The sequence below is a fragment of the Panthera pardus genome, unplaced genomic scaffold, assembly GCF_024362965.1.
Source record: "Panthera pardus isolate Hobbes unplaced genomic scaffold, ASM2436296v1 HiC_scaffold_15, whole genome shotgun sequence".
Lineage (NCBI taxonomy): Eukaryota > Metazoa > Chordata > Mammalia > Carnivora > Felidae > Panthera > Panthera pardus.
The window spans coordinates 14,481,935-14,497,574 of NW_026526710.1; the positions used below are offsets into that span (position 1 = coordinate 14,481,935).

A 15,640-nucleotide genomic window follows, 5' to 3' on the forward strand; every position below is an offset into this window, starting at 1 on the left:
GTGCACAACACGTGCACAACAGACCCTCTACAGGGCTGGGAACACTAACAGCTCCACCAGAAAATGGGTAACTAGTGAGCTCCCTGTGGGTTTTCACATGAGAACACTTTGACACTTCCTAGGCAGGCCTTTTAATCTGCCCCTTCTGAAGAATCCCCATACCATTAAGCAGCGGCAGAGTCCATTAGCAGATCCACAGGGGCAGAGATTCAGTAGCAAATGCCCACCCCCTGTGCCCTCCCACGGTTCCCAGCAGGGTGTTGGGGCCCTACCTGGTGGGATGTGTGATGAGAAGTTGGGTGAGACGCCCACAGGGGGGCCTTGGGCACATAGCCTCTTGGGGCTATCACAGTGGGATAGGTGCTTAGTCGGTACACCTCTGCGCCTGAGGGGGGCCCATGGCTGAGCTTCTGAGTTTAAAGCTCTGTCTTTCTTTACTCCTGGAAGAGGCCAGGGACAGGCCCAGAAGGAAGGCGGAGCTGCCAGGAAATGGCTTTCCCAGAAAAGGCAGGCCAGAGGCAGGGAGACCTGGTGTGGCCCCAGGCTGTAGGTGTGGCTCAGGGAGGGATCATGACCTGTCCTAAGCCCGGGCACTCCCATCTATTCCCCCACCAGTGACTGGGACAATAGGCACAGCCACCCCACAGGATCAGTCAGGTGACACATCCCTGTGCTCTCTGAGGGGGTCCCATGTGGCGATAGTAGAGGCCCACCTGACTCTGGAGGCCCCAGGTGCCTGCTGGTACTGTATAGGGGCATGGGGCCCCAGGTAGGCCCGAGGACCCATTAAATCCTTCCAGGATGAGGGTGGGGAATCACAATCAAGGCTGGGCCTGGCTTCTTGCATCTGCTCGTTGCCATGTTCCACGGACACCCGGAATCTGCCTCCCCCTGCCCAGGTGCTGCCCTGCGCTTGCTGTAGCCCTCCACAGCCCTCCACAGCCCTCCACGCCCAGGAGCCTAGAGATCCTGACGTTACCCTTGGCAACGTGCTGACGCAGATGCCAGCGGGCGGTGGGTGGGGGGAGGTGGTGGTGGTGGCTGTGGCTCGTTTGCCAGGCATGGGGGCGGGGGGCTCTGCCAGCCCGCTGTCAGAGGGAAGACGAGACCTTGAGAGCTGAGCCGGGGAGAAGAGCTCTGGGGAGCCATGTCCAGAGCCTGGCACCGGGCCCCCAGGTTCCCTTGGTTTCTGCAAAAATCACCATGGCTGGTTCTTGGCTGCCTTGCCTTTGCTGCGGCCCAGGGAAGACAGTTCAGGGCCCTAGAAAAGAAGGCATGGGTAGCAGTCCTGTCCCATCCCCTATGGTGGCACTTGCCTTGGCCAGGCAGGAGGAGGACAGGGGCACAGAAGAGGTGGGCCAGCGGTGGTGACGGGAGCTGCCTGCAGGCGCCGGCAGAGGCAGGCTCTTCTTTCTGCCTGGCCCGGCTCTCCCCTGGGCTGTCAGCCTACCACAGCGGCCAGCCGGCTGGAGGAATCACGGAGGGTATTGTCTTTCCTCGGCAGCCTGTTTGTTTTCCATCCCGAGATATTGCTGGTAGAGCATGAAAGGTCACAACTATTTGGAATCCAGTGAATTTCCAGCCCCACTTGAGTTTCTCATGAGGAATTTCCTTTTCTGGGGAACAACTACCTCCCCAGGCCTGCTGAGACCAGGGTGGCAGCAGTGGTGGGGTGCAGGCCTGGCTGCTAGTCCCTCCCTTCAGAAAATGCCCTGAGCAGCTCCAGAGCCTGGCAAATGCAGGCTTCCCAGAAACACCCCTCCCCCCTGCAAGCCAGGCCGGCAGCTGCCAACACCGCCCAGGGCTGCCCACTGGGCCGCCACAGGGACAGGGCTGGGAGTAGGCTAGTGATGCGACGGCCTGTGTGGGGCTGCCTGTGCAGTCCTTCGTCCACCCAGCCCAACTGGGCAGCCATTCACTTGCCCACGAGAGGGGACCCACCTGTACTGACAGGCTGCAATGGAGGGGTGTGCTGGTGTTGGGGTCAGGGAAGGCATTTCAAGAAGGTAACACCTGAGATGAGACCTGAAGAACTGGGGCAGGCAGAGACAGGGTGGTCACACACTTAAGGCTGGAGACAGCAGAGCGTGTGAGTGAAACAAGCCCACGAAGGTCAGAGGAGAGAGGGGAGGGGCAGCAAGGAGGCAGGCATGGGCCAGGTGGAGCCGGTGGGGCCTCAGGCAGGAGAAGGCCTGGGCTCGGGCCCATCTTTAAGGACACTTGGGTGGCCTCCTGGCTGATAGGTTCAGAGAGCAGAGATAATAACCAAATCCCTCCATGAAGCACGTGACCAGCTCAGGCCCCAGGCATCCTGCCTCCCACGTCCTGCCACACCTGTGGGCACTGGCTTGGTTGACAGAACCTGCCAACAGATGATCTGGGAGCCTGGCCCATTGCTGGAGGAATTTGCCATGCTTGCTCTGGAGATGACAAATGAGGCAGCCCCAAGATCCGAGGAAGATCTGGGAAGGTCCCAGAGCACAGGCTACCACCAGCCTCAGGACACCACAGACATAGGCAGAAGCCTGGAGAGCTGACCACAGGAGTACCGTGTTCTGGGGCCTCACCTGAGCAACTTGCTTTGCATCATGGCCTGGTCAGCCCCGAGTCCTCTGCTCACAGCAATGCCTCATCAAAGAGCCTGACCTCGCCCGTCAGCTGGGATGTTCCTTCTGCCAAGAACCACACATGGCACTGAAGTGGGTGCAGGCAGAAGAATAAGAGGAACTAGAACCCCTAGAGACCACATAGTACTGGGAGCAAGGCAGGCCCTGCCCCACGGATGTGGTGTCGTCAGCCCAGACACCCTCATACCATCACTGCCTGGCACGGCCCTGGAGAGACCCCTGGATGCATACAGGAGAGATGAAGGGAGCCCTGCCTCTGTCTCCGTAACTACCTGCAGCTGTTTCTTTCCTCTTCTCCAAGAGGCCGGGCTTCCTTGAAAACCTGACGAAAGCTGAAGACCTTCTCTCTATCCAGAAAAATGCTCAGGCACCTGGCAGGATGGCCACAGCGCGTAGCCATCCACAGACTTTCTTGGGGCCACAGGGCCAACTAAGACTCCCAGCTAAACCCAAAGAATAAAGCCATCACCTGCCTTAAAAAAAGACTGAGTGAAGAACTAAGCTCCTTCCTTGCCATTGCCCTGGTTTCCTGAACACTGTAGGGTCAGCCCCCCATCCCTGCCATTTCTCAGCATGGTGGGTCCCCCTGATGACTATTGTCACCCTTTCCCCTGCCAGCCCACCGACTCCCTGAGCTGCTGGCACCCACAGTCCCATACCACCTACAGCTACTTGCAGACTTCTGTTTGCCCCCATGCCCCCCACCTCCAGGATCAAAGATCTCTTAAGAGCAGATTCCAGATCTTTGCTCAGTGCTTCTGCCGGGCACAACACCTCCTCTGCAGGACAGCCAGGTGGGGCAGCCTTAGCCAATCCCATCCCATCTGGCTGCTCAGCCTCCACCACCACCCCTGGGCGCCCAAGGAGACTGTATTGCTTGTGCACTGGGCCTTTCGCCTTGGTTGAGCTGCATCGGTTGCCCACCCTCTCCTTGCCAGCGGCCTGGCTCCCTTCCCTGCCCAGGTTCCCCATCGAGCCCCTCACTGGCTCAGCACCAACCCTGATTGTACCTCCCTATGCTACATACAGTCTCTGGGGCCTCCACCTACCACATGCCTTTGAGCCTCCTGCCCCACACAGTGGTTCTCAGCCTGGGCTGAGGGCCTGAAAGAATCCCCATACCCACCCAAATCCTGGGGATTAAACCTCAGAAATAGTTCTTAACCCTGTCACCGCCAGACTCCCAGGATCCAGATGGGGTTGTGGGGCCATGGCTGCAGTTCCCAGGACCCAGTGCCAGGGATTGGCAGGAGTTTTGTGTATTTACTGAATTGCCACATGGACCAACAACTGGATCCCTAGCTTGGGCCTTGTCTCCACTCTCATCCTGCAGATCTGTCAACCTCCCTCCCAGCCTCCAGCGTTACCCTCCCCCACACCTGAATGCCCCCCAACATCACCTGAAGTGAAGCCCCTCACAGGGCCGAGCTTCCCCAGTGACCTCCAGGTGTCCTCTGGGCTCCAAGCAACATGCTCTTGGGGCTGTGAAGCAGACCCCACTCAGCAAAGGGATGGCTCTCCATGCCTAGAGTATTTCAGGCATAGGGTGTGGGCTGCTCGCGGCACTCAGGTGGGGGCTACCTGGGCACCTAGGGTCTATGAGCACCTAGAGGGCAGTGCTGTCAGCAGCTGGATGAGGGCATCCATACCCGGTGGAGCCCGAGGGTATGGTGGTTACTCAGAGGGTATTCAGAGCTCTGAGGGCCTGTCAGGGTACTGAGGTCAGAACGGGACCTGCCCATGCTGGGGCAGCCACTGAGAAAGGTGACAGCAGACACTACTCCAAGGTCCTGTAGTGGCTGTGATACCCAGCACATTGCACACTGTGCTCCCAAAGACAGCACGTCGCTGGAACCACCCTGGCTCCCCTTCTGACTGCAGCCTCTCCTGTCCTGCCCTGCCCATACCCTCAAGCCCACCCCCTTCCCAGGAGCCAGCGGTGGTAGGAACAAGCAGAAGAAAAGCCTGGCACACTCACCGTCTGGTTGTCCTCATAGAGTTTCAGGTCGTAGCCACTAAGCTCCACACAGAAGATGATGGCTGTGACGCCCTCAAAACAGTGGATCCATTTTTTGCGCTCTGATCTCTGCCCGCCCACGTCCACCATCTTGAAGGTGAGCTCCTTGAAGGTGAATTTGTTCTCCACTATGCCCGTGGTCATGTCCCGGGAGCGCAGAATGTCCTCAACAGTGGGGATATAGTCGGGCGCGGCAATGCGCTCCAGGTCGTTCAGGTAGTAGGCGGCGTTGTCCTCCAGGTGGTACTCGCTGGAGCGGCCGAAGCAGGCCTGTGCCCCGGGGTCGGCCCACAGCCGCCGCATGACCCCCAGCAGCTCGGGTGTGATTTCACCCTTGCTCTCGGCAGGGCCCGTCAGCGCGAAGAGCTGGACTGCGTCGTAGGCGCGGTCCGGGTTATGGAAGTCGATCTTGAGGGCGGCCAGGGCACGGATGATGCGGGTCAGAGAGTCGATGGCGTTGTAGATGATGAGGGGCTTGTACTCCTTGCAGGCCTCCAGGTTGAAGCCACCACTGTGGATGATCTTCATCTGCTTCACGATGGTGCTCTTGCCCGAGTTGCTGGTGCCCAGCAGGAGCAGCTTGATCTCACGGCGCTGCCGCTGGCTCTCTGAGCGCAGGTGGCGGTCAATTCTCCGGGACCGCCGCGCCGCCTCTTTCTCCTCTGAGCTTTGCCGACATCCCATGGTCCGGCAGCGGCGGGCCCAGATGCAGAGCAGGGGACGGGGCACCTCTCCCTGTTGCCACCAAGCAGGGGACGCTGAGATGCAGGCCGGGTATGCCCGGCAGACGGAGCCCTGCGCCCTGGAAGCGCTCAGTGCGGGTGGGGGGGCGAGGCTGTGCCACGCTGCAGCCCCTGCCCCAGCACCTCTTCTCCGGCTGGCATGGCGATCTTCTGTTGTGAGGAGGTGGCCAAGCCCTCCCTCTAGTGACACTCCACCTGCCCAGGCCAATGTGGGGCCTGATACGCCGTAGTCATTCCCTGTTCTCCGACGGTGGGAAGCTGTACTGTAGCGGCTGCCTAGGCTGCTGCCGTCTGGTTGCTGGTTGCTGTGGCGATGCTGCTAAGTGCGGCTGGAAGGCCAGCCACTGGTGCCGCGGGTGCTCCCTGCGGCCCCCCTGCCTTGGGCATCCGCCCTTCACCTGCCAACACAGAGAAGAGGGTGAGCCTCCTCCCACTGCAGGCTGGGTGGGAAAGGGTCAGACCTCGGACGTCGTCAGGAAGCAGCCTGGGGAAGAGTGAATCAAACCCCCTCCCTTCCTCCGAACTCTGCTGAGTCGTGCCCAAACCACAGCAAAACAAACGTGCCTGGGAGCCACGCCCCACACCCCTCCTGGTGAGCCAGTTTGCCTGAAGCCTGGTGCTTGAGGAAAGGGTACCCAGAGCCATACCAGCGTTTTCAGAGTGACGGAGTGAGTACGGAGCCCTGCCACCCCTCCCTGCCCACTGGACCCAGGCAACCTCCCCCTCCCAGAGCCTCAGTCTCTGGGTCAGGTGGTCATTAGGATTCAATATGGCAATCCTGCTGTGATGTCCCTCCCACAGCCTCCCTCACCCTCTACTACACCTGCTGGGACTGTACCCACATGTGCCACAGCATCAATGGGTCTTGGCCCCTCCTTGGTTTATGGTGAGGTCCCATGCCAGAGTAACTGGATGACCCCCACTCACCACCAGCTCTCAGGAGCTAAGTCACTCCTGCTCTCCCAGGGCAGGACATTCACCAGGAGGAGGCTGGCCAGGCCTGGCAGCAAGCAGACAGGCAGGGAACAGAGCAAGGTGGAGACCCCAGGCTGGGAGCACCACAGGGTAGATAGCAGCCTGGCTCCTGGTGGGTGAGGGGGAGGGAGGCTCAGGCTAGGTGGGCCCAGTTAGGGGAGCAGGGGCTGGGGGGTGGGATGCAGGGCAGCAGCCATATGTGGGAAGCAAGACAGGCCAGAGTATGTCTGAGGGCATCAGGAAATGCTGAGTTCAGGGCAAGGCAAGGGGGCAGCCCACCAGCTTCCTGGTTTCAGGCCAAGTCTATCATGTCCCTGCCTCCCACCTTGATGGTCAGTAAGGAACAGTTGTGCTCATGCCCTAGGCAGGGCCTCAGCACCTCAGTGCCCAGCCCTAGCCAGCCACCTGCTGACCTAGGATGCCCGAATGCTCTTCCTGGGCCTCCCCCATTGACCTATGAGCAGCTGAGCCAGAGCCCTCCCCTCCAGGGCAGTCCCAAAGCTCAGGCTCTGCTCTCCCCACCTGGGAGCCTGCCCCACACAACTCTTGCCTCCTTCTTCCAACCTCTGTCCCAGCCTGGCTGCCCCCTGCAGCCTCCTCATTCTGCCATGGCCAGTGTCCTCCCCTCTAATGTCCCCATTCCCCTCATGGTAGGTCCTGGTTGGGAAGGACCCAAGGTGCCTGGCGGATCCCAAGACCCAAGGGCCTCATCTCATTTCTCCACCGGTCCATCCTCCCAGCTGGCCTCTGTGCCTGCTAGACCTGGCAATTCTGCTCCAAAGCAGGCCCTGAGGGCCTGATCTTTCCCTGGCTCACCTGCCTCTGTGGCCAGGGGCCCTGTAAGCACCTCTCACACCACCTCTCCCCCTCAGTAGAAACTTCATGTGTCCCCAGTGCTTCCAGGATGATGAGTCTCATCCCAGCTGTGTGGCCTGGGCACTTGACTCCACATCACAGAGCCTGTCCCTCACCGGTCACAAGCATCTGTTAGAGATGAAGTGTTCAGTGCAGAGCCTAGTCCCCAGCCAGTGGCAGCCAGTGCCCCAGTGTCCTCATCACTTGTGGGTGCCTGTCCCCTGAGGCCTGGAGCAGCACAGTACCCTGCACACCATGGGAACTCAGTAAGCACTGGTGGGAGAGAGGACGGGAAAGACTCAGGCTTGAAGAGACTGAGGAACTTTGCCGCTTTTCCACAGTCCCATCAGACTGAGGATGGGGGACATGCTGGGTATGTACCCCTGTGTAAGCAGAGGTCAGGGAAGGGATTTGAGCAGCAGTGAGTTCCACATGGTGGAATTACATGGGATTTTTTTCTTCTTTGCATTTTACCATATTTCTTGTATCTTCTTGATGAACTTTTGTTTTAAGAAAGGTTTTGTAAACAAGAGTCAGGGCTTTAACAAGGCCCTGTCTCTCATGCTACCCAGGACTTGCCTCTCTCCACCCTGGACTCTGAGTGTGTGGAGCAGGGACCCAGTGGCTGCTCCTTGGTCCCTACTGATGACCCAGAAGCCCCCTGGGTGTAGAAAGAAGTCCAAAGTCCCCAGCAGCTGCCGCCCAGGGCACCACTCCTGCAGGAGTGCTGATGCCCTCCCTCCTGAAGGCAATGCCAGACAGGTTGGGGGTGCCCCATGTTGTCATTACTGTTTTCCTCAATTTGTGCTTGAAAATCTAAGGTACACCCAGGCCCCAAGTGACCAATTCTCTCTCAGTTGGTTAGTGACAGGGACAAAGATCATCCAGAAGGGCAGGTTCCTTCCACCATTTACTGTCACCTAGACAAGCAGCAACAAGGCACCAGGTCTCCATGCCTTGGGGCACCCTTTAGTGACCCCACTCTTGGGACATGGTCTAGCCCAGACAGGTGACATGGCCTGAGGTCGTGCAGGCCAGTCCTCTGCCTCCATGCAGAGCTGCACCCAAACAGACCAAGACATTGGCCGCTTCCTTGCAGTGCCGCACATGATCACCCTGCCTCCAGATCCTTCTCAAACCCAAATCCTTCCCCTTGCAACTTCGGCCCGCGGACCTCTCCAGGCCCAGCACAGGCTGTGCTCTGGAGGGCTGGCTCAGTCACCCCAGGCTGCTCATCAGTGGCCCCCTCGCCTTGCTCCTATACCAGAACTCCGCCTATTCTTCACAGGCCAGCTCACGCGTGGCTGCCACCCCGCCAGCAGGGCACCTTGTACCTGCCTGTGGCCTGAGTCTCTTTCTACTGTGTCCTTTCTTTCTCTGGTCTCTCCTCCTTTCTTTCTCTGGTCTCTCCTGGGGTTTCCTTAAAAAATGGTGATGCCCTTACGAAACACCATATACAAAAATTAACTTAAAGCAGATCAAAGACTTAAATATAAGACCTAAAATGACAGAACTCGTAGAAGAAAGCAGAGGTCAAGAGCTGCATGAACTTGAATTTAACAATGATCTCTTGGATATGACACCAAAGGCACAGGCAAAAAAAGAAAAAAATAGCAGGGGCACCTGGGTGGCTCATTTGGTTAAGTGTCTAACTTCGGCTCAGGTCATGATCTCATAGTTTGTGGGTTCAAGCCCTACATCGGGCTCTGTGCTGACAGCTTGGGGCCTGGAGTCTGCTTTGGATTCTGTGTGTGTTTCTCTCTCTCTGCCCCTCCCCCACTCATGCTCTGTCTCTCTCTCTCAAAAATAATAAACATTAAAAAAATTTAAGAGGGGCGCCTGGATGGCGCAGTCGGTTAAGCGTCCGACTTCAGCCAGGTCACGATCTCGCGGTCCGTGAGTTCGAGCCCCGCGTCGGGCTCTGGGCTGATGGCTCGGAGCCTGGAGCCTGTTTCCGATTCTGTGTCTCCCTCTCTCTCTGCCCCTCCCCCGTTCATGCTCTGTCTCTCTCTGTCCCAAAAATAAAAAAATAAAAAACGTTGAAAAAAAAAAAAATTTAAGAAAAGAAAAATTAGACAAACAGGACTCCATCAAAAATAAATTTTGTGCATAAAAAGGCACTATCAACAGGTAAAAGGGCAACCTACAGGATGGAAGAGACTACATGCGATTCCTATATCTGATAAAGGATTAATATCTAGAATATACAGAGAACTAAAACTTGGCCACAAAACAACCTGATTCGAAATTGGGTAAAGGACTTGAATGGACGTTTCTCTGAAGAAAATAAGTGGCCAAGAAGTACATGAAAAGAAGCTCAACATCAAGGACCATTAGGGGAATGCAAATCAAAACCACAGTAAGATATTACCTCATACCTATACAAATGACTACTATATTGAAAAAAACAACAACAACAACAAGAAAAGAATAAGCAGAAATTAGATCCCTTGTTCAGTGTTGGTAGAAATATAAAATGGTGCAGCTGCTATGGAAAACAGTATGGCAGTTCCTCCTCAAAAAATTAAAAATAGAAGGGTGCCTGAGTGGCTCAGTCAGTTAAGCATCTGACTCTTGATTTCAGCTCAGGTCAGGATCTCATGGTTCATGAGTTCGAGCCCCATGTCAGGCTCTGCACTGATGGTGTGGAGCCTGCTTGGGGTTCTCTCTCTCCCTCTTTCTCTGCCCCTTCTCCACTTGCTCCCTCTCTCAAAATAAATAAATAAACTTTAAAAAAAAAGTAAAAATGGGGCGCCGGGGTGGCTCAGTCATTTAAGCGTCCGACTTCAGCTCAGGTCATGATCTCACACTCCGTGAGTTCAAGCCCCACGTCGGGCTCTGTGCTGACAGCTCAGAGCCTGGAGCCTGCTTCACATTCTGTGTCTCCCCCTCTCTCTGCCCCTCCCCTGCTCATGCTCTGTCTCCCTCTGTCTCAAAAATAAGTACAAACATTAAAAAAAAATTTTTTTTAAAGTAAAAATAGGATTACCAGCAATTCCACTCCTGGGTATTTACACAAAAGAATGGAAATCAAGGTCTTGAGGACATTTTTGTACACCTGTGCTCATAATCACATTATTCACAATAGCTAAGAAGTAGAAACAATCCAAACGTCCACTGGCAGATAAATGGATAAGTAAAATGTGATGCACCCATACAAGGGAATATTATTCAGCCTTTAAAATGAAAGACACATGCTTCAACATGGATAAACTTTGAGGACTTTATGCTCAGTGAAATAAGCCCATCACAAAAGGACACTGTATGATTCCACGTATATGAGATCCTTAGGGCCATCAAATTCAGAGATAGATGGTTGCACAACATTAGTGATGTATTTAATACCACTGAACCGTACACTTAAAAATGGTTAAAATGGTAAGTTTTACATTACATCTATTTTAACACCCAAAAAACCCCCAAACAATAACAAAACAAAACAAAAAAACACACAAGTCTTACGGGTAAGCCACTCCAAAAATAAAAATAGTGAGGAGGCCAACTTGTGCAAGAGAAAGAGGCAGGCTCCTGCCTGGTCCTGGCTTCACCCACTAGTGGAAGGTCACTTAGGGGCCACATCATCCGTCCTGTGGACTGGAACACCTGACCTAGTGGCCCTCAGCTGGTACCAAGATTCATGAGAGGGTGAATCTCGCAAACCCAGCCTTCGGTCCAAAGCTGCCTTATCCAAGGAGGTGTGACTTGTGTTTTGGAATGACCCCAAGGCTAAGGGCCGAGCTTCTGAGAATCAGGAGAGCAGTTTAGGGGCAGTGGGTGGGGAGCCTGGGGCTGGCCACGTGGTCCTTGACCAGGGAAGCCACAAGGGAACATGGGAGTAGAGGGGAAAGAAACACAGTCAGGTGGCGACTGTGTGCACTGGGCCAAGTCTGGGAGCTTCTGCCATCTGCATGGGGCAGCCCCCAACAGTCACATCCGAGGTGGGTCCCTCTATTAGAGGTACCCTCTTCCTTCAGATCACCAGAATCAAACAAGCAGAAGGCCCACTCGGAATTCTCCCTGCGGCTCTGCAGGGCTCGGCCACATTCCAGGGTGTATAGAACCGGTGGTGGGGAACAGGGATGTGCACTGACATAAGGAGGGAGGCCTGTGAACAGGAGCTTTGGCCAAGGTCCAAATGGGACCTCAAGACAATCCCATTCTGAGGGTCAGCTTCTTTGCCTTTATGTGAGGCTCCTGCCAGTCCTATCTCTTTTAGTCTACTCTGGGCTTTAGTGGGCTTCTTTAGGACTCCCCGTCAGCCTAAAGACAAAGGGCCAAGGGCAGGACGACCACATTGTTCCCTGGTTCAGTAAGTGCTCACGGTTCCCCAGGGCCTGACACCCACAGTCCCCCACCACAGCACTGCTGGGTCTGGCTGGAAACTGAGCAAATGGGTGAGGGAAAGAGTGCCAGGCAGAGGAAAGGCATGTGCAAAGGCCCTGTGGGCGAGGGGAGAGATGAATCACGGTGTGACTGGGGAGATGAAGGAAGGTCAGAGTGGCTGGACAGAGAGAGGAGTCACAGGTGAGAGGATGAGGCAGGGTTGATCAGAGGTGCCCACTGTGTAGGTGCATATTTGTGACCATGTGGGTTGAGTGTGTGTGCGTGTGTGTGTGTGAGTGTGTGTGTCTGGGGTTGCACACTTGCAGATGTGTGTATGTGCCTGTTTGCAGGACTGTGTATGTGTGTGTGTAAGCACTGGTCTAGGTATGTGCCTGTGTGCAGGTCCGTGTATGCGTGTGGGAAAATGTAAGTGCTTGCTCAGGTCTGTGTGCGGCTAGCTGTGGTGTGCCTGCAGCAGAGTGTACAGGGAGAGAAGGTATGGGTTACAGTGTGGAGCTGGGCTGGGGTGAGCGAGAGGGGCTGAGGGGAGGAGTCAGGGGTTACTTACCACTTACTGGGGCTGGGGCTTTGAGCCTGGCATTGGGGTGGGGTTAGGGGGCACTGTTGAACGAAGCCAAGACCCATGCCTGAGTTTTCACAGGTGGAGGGAAGTCAGAATCAGGCCAAAGGCAGCAAATTGATGGAGAAGGGTGCCAAGCTGCAGAGTCGGGTCGGGGGCGCTGGGGTGAAGGCTGCAGGTCTGTGAAGGCGGGCAGGGCCTGCTTCCTGACAAGTGACAGGTGACCATGAGCAGGTGGTGAGGGGAGTGTAACTGCTGGGTCAAAGGCCCTGAGGTGAGAATGTGCCTGGCCAGTCTGAGAGACAGGAAAGAAAGTGGGTAGCTGGCATTGAATGTGAGGGGCTGACAGTAGGAGGTCACTGTAAGGGGTTCTGCTGTTTCTCTGAGCAAGTTGGAAGCCAACCAGAGTGTGAGTGAGGAGTGCCCTATCTGAATAGAACAGGGTGGGCTCCTACATGTAGTTATCCAGGTGACAGGGCAGCAGCATGGGCAAGGGCTAGGGGTGGGGGAGGCAGGGCTGTATGGTGGACAGTGCCTGGTGACGGAGTGGGGTTGGTAACACTTATGTCCACTACTGTCCTCGCTCACGGCTGAGTTAAGGGCCAGGACAGAGCAGGGCGGAGCAAGGCTGTGCAGCACCTTGCTTTTCTTGTGTGCATTTGTGCATGCTCCCCTACAGAGGAAGAGAGCCTAGGGCCAAGGTCACCAAGGTGTTGCCCAAGCCAGGCTAAGCCAGGGGTCTCCAAGGAGAGAAGACAGCTTATCAGCTTACAGGCCTGGAGAAGGCCTGGCCTTGGCAGGTGGGACTCGCTCATCACCAGGAGGGAGGTGGAAACAAGAAGCCAAGCCCCTCACTCTGTGGACTCCCTCCTTACCCAAGGAAAGCCCACTCCAAGCTGAGACGCTGAGTCCTGGGCTATCAGAAAGGGGTAAATCGGGGGTGGGGGGCAGAATTTGGTCCCATTGAGGAGGTAGGCCCACATCTAGACTGAATAAATGGAGAAGCATGGTTGTGTTTGATGCCCAAGCAGAAGCCACTCAGATGGCCAGCTGTGGGCGAACAGGGGTAGAACCCCAGAGGCAGAGGGCAGCCCAAGTCTCAGGGCCAGCAGGCAGGGTGAGACCACATACCCAGGGTACCAGCAGGCCCCCGGTTTTCTTGCAGACATGACACACGTGCCCCTTGGAGAGTGCTCAGCCCCAGTGTGGGGATCAGCAAGCAGTCTGAGGTCCTGGGCCTTTCCATTCCCCCAGACCTGCCCACTTGTCGCCCCCCATGGAGGCCAAGCATCAGCCTGCCTGGGCAGGGCTATGACTCAGCACTACTGTCCCCTGGCCCCGCACCCCACCCCAGCTTGCTCAGACACCTTCTGCTCTGGCAGCAGTGGCTCTCCCACCTGCCAGCTCCACCTTGGCACCTGGCAGCTGCTCTATGGTGACCTGGAGTGGGAGGAGGCTGGAGGCCCAGCCTGGGTGTCTGTGACTTCAGGCCCTTCCTTGCATAAGGGCATCTGGGCAGAGCAGGGAAGGCTCTGCCCCAAGTCCCAGTAGGCTCATGTCTTAGGGTTTGCAGGCACTGTCAGGAGAGGCATGTTGGGGTACCCTGACATATTGGGGTCCACATGCCTCTCCTGCTTACTGGCCTTGGCTTGCAGGTCAGAGAGGCTCCCATCGCCTTCTAGGGGCAAACCCGCCCATGTTGTTTCCATCCCATGTTGTTTCCATCTTCTTCTAAAGAGCGAGTCTCCCTCCCCGCCCTCCGGAACCGTCATCCCTGCGTCAGCTCCCACCGTGGCTTTATTTTAGAAACACAGGGTCCGGAAAAGCCTCTGCCTGTACAGTCACTGATTATCGGTTTTCCTCCCCTCTTAGTAAGGAAATGTTTCCCACTGCCCTTTCATGCCTGGCGCACTAGAATCCAGTGTTCTACTTTTGGTCAACATTTGTGCACACTCCTTCCTGCCTGAGTGTCATGTGCTGGGGTTCCTTGTCTGCACCCCGATTTAGGTCTTCTAGAACCCAGCCTGGACCGCAGGGGTCTTCTTAGTGGCTCTTCTGTGGTCTCGCATAAGCTGATGTACTTTCACTGCCCCGTTCTTGTGCTGGTTTGGACTTCCCTCCCCTTTCAATTCCCCACTTCTCCCCTGTCTGAACACAGTGAGGCCCAAGCTGGTATGTCACCCTCTCTAGCACTGCTGTGCCCACCAGCCAGCACCCTACGGGTGTGTTACTGGCCCCATCTGCATGCATCGCCCTAATGGTCTGGTTGCCAGAGCCTGGCAGAATCTTCACGGTGCCGTATCCTTGTGTCCTTGGACCGTCAGGGATAACTATGGGCTGGGCCTGGGGAGGGTCTGTCCCAAGGAAGCTGGGCATCGTGGTGTCAAGGCCAGGCTTGGCTTTACTTTCCAAGCCCACACTCTGCCTCCTTAGGCTGCTGAGGCCAGCCATGGTGGGGGACACAGCCGGCATCTCTCTCATGTGTGGGTCAACCCTTCCCTTTCCATATGTGGGACAGGTGGTGCCCACCCGTCCTCATATACACGTCCTGTCTAATCGGCCTTATATCGTCCCAGGGACATGGGTATGACCATACACATGTAGGAACTAGGGTTTGAGGAGCAGGGGGTGCTTCCTCAGGGCTGCCTGGCTGGCAGCCTGTGGGGCTCAGCCTCCACTGGGGCCTCCGACTTCTGTCCCCACGACACAACCCACTTACCTGCTGTGACTTACTCAAAGTTTCTCTTTAAATTGACTTGCATTTTTAAGTACTTTAAAAATGACTTCGTATTCATACTTAAATGGAAGCTGAGGTTGCTGTAGGCAGAAGGAACCTAAACTGTAAGCTGGTGTCACTGCTGCCTGCAGGGACGCTGGCCATGGAAGGGCCAGCGGGGCGCTGGCTGTTTGTTAAACAACTGGGATTAGCGCGCTGGAGGGTGTGAGAGCCACACTGGCACCAAACTGAGATTTTCTCCTTGAAGGAAAGGGATTGAGAGAGAAATGAGAAAGGATTACCCTCCTCACGGGGAGGGCAGCTGCTGCTCACAGCTGTGGCCTCAGGCCACCTTGTATGTTCTGGAGGTGCAGATGGATACACAAGGAACCCAGGCCCAGAGGTCCTCTAGCTGGGACCCCCGGGCTGAGACAGTGGGGTAGGAGTGCCAGCCCCACATCCCTTGTCCTCACTTAGGCCAGAGACCATCTCTCATCTCAGGAAAGAACACCACTCTGACCTCAGGAAGTCACCCCCTCTTCTGCTCAGTTCCATCTGCCTGTTCATCAGGGCACCCTCTGCTGCTTCTCCCATCACTAAATGACCTAGCACGAGGTGCAGTGGGCATCTGTAACCAGGCCTGAGGCCTTCTACACTCAGATCCAAATGGGCAATCAATCAATCAATCAACCAACCACTAGGCCCCAGACGATCATCACTGCACCCTCTGGGAATCAAGCCTAGTGCGTGGCAGCTCAGCTCTGGACTCGGGGACATGGGCAGGGGAGGCGTGGAACAAGCTGA

The 15,640-nt window shown here is 56.1% G+C and overlaps 2 protein-coding genes across 4 annotated transcripts in view; one reads left to right on the forward strand and one right to left on the reverse strand.

Annotated features, from left to right (window-relative positions):
* Positions 1-15,640, forward strand: part of RSPH14 (radial spoke head 14 homolog) — a 100,052-nt gene that overhangs the window by 38,937 nt on the left and 45,475 nt on the right. The window lies entirely within an intron of this gene.
* GNAZ (G protein subunit alpha z) overlaps positions 1-15,640 on the reverse strand; it is a 53,700-nt gene that overhangs the window by 24,640 nt on the left and 13,420 nt on the right. The window contains exon 2 of the mRNA XM_019467085.2: positions 4,606-5,785. Within this exon, the coding sequence (XP_019322630.1) occupies positions 4,606-5,328 (723 nt within the window). The 5' untranslated portion in view covers positions 5,329-5,785. The remainder of the gene's footprint in view (positions 1-4,605; positions 5,786-15,640) is intronic.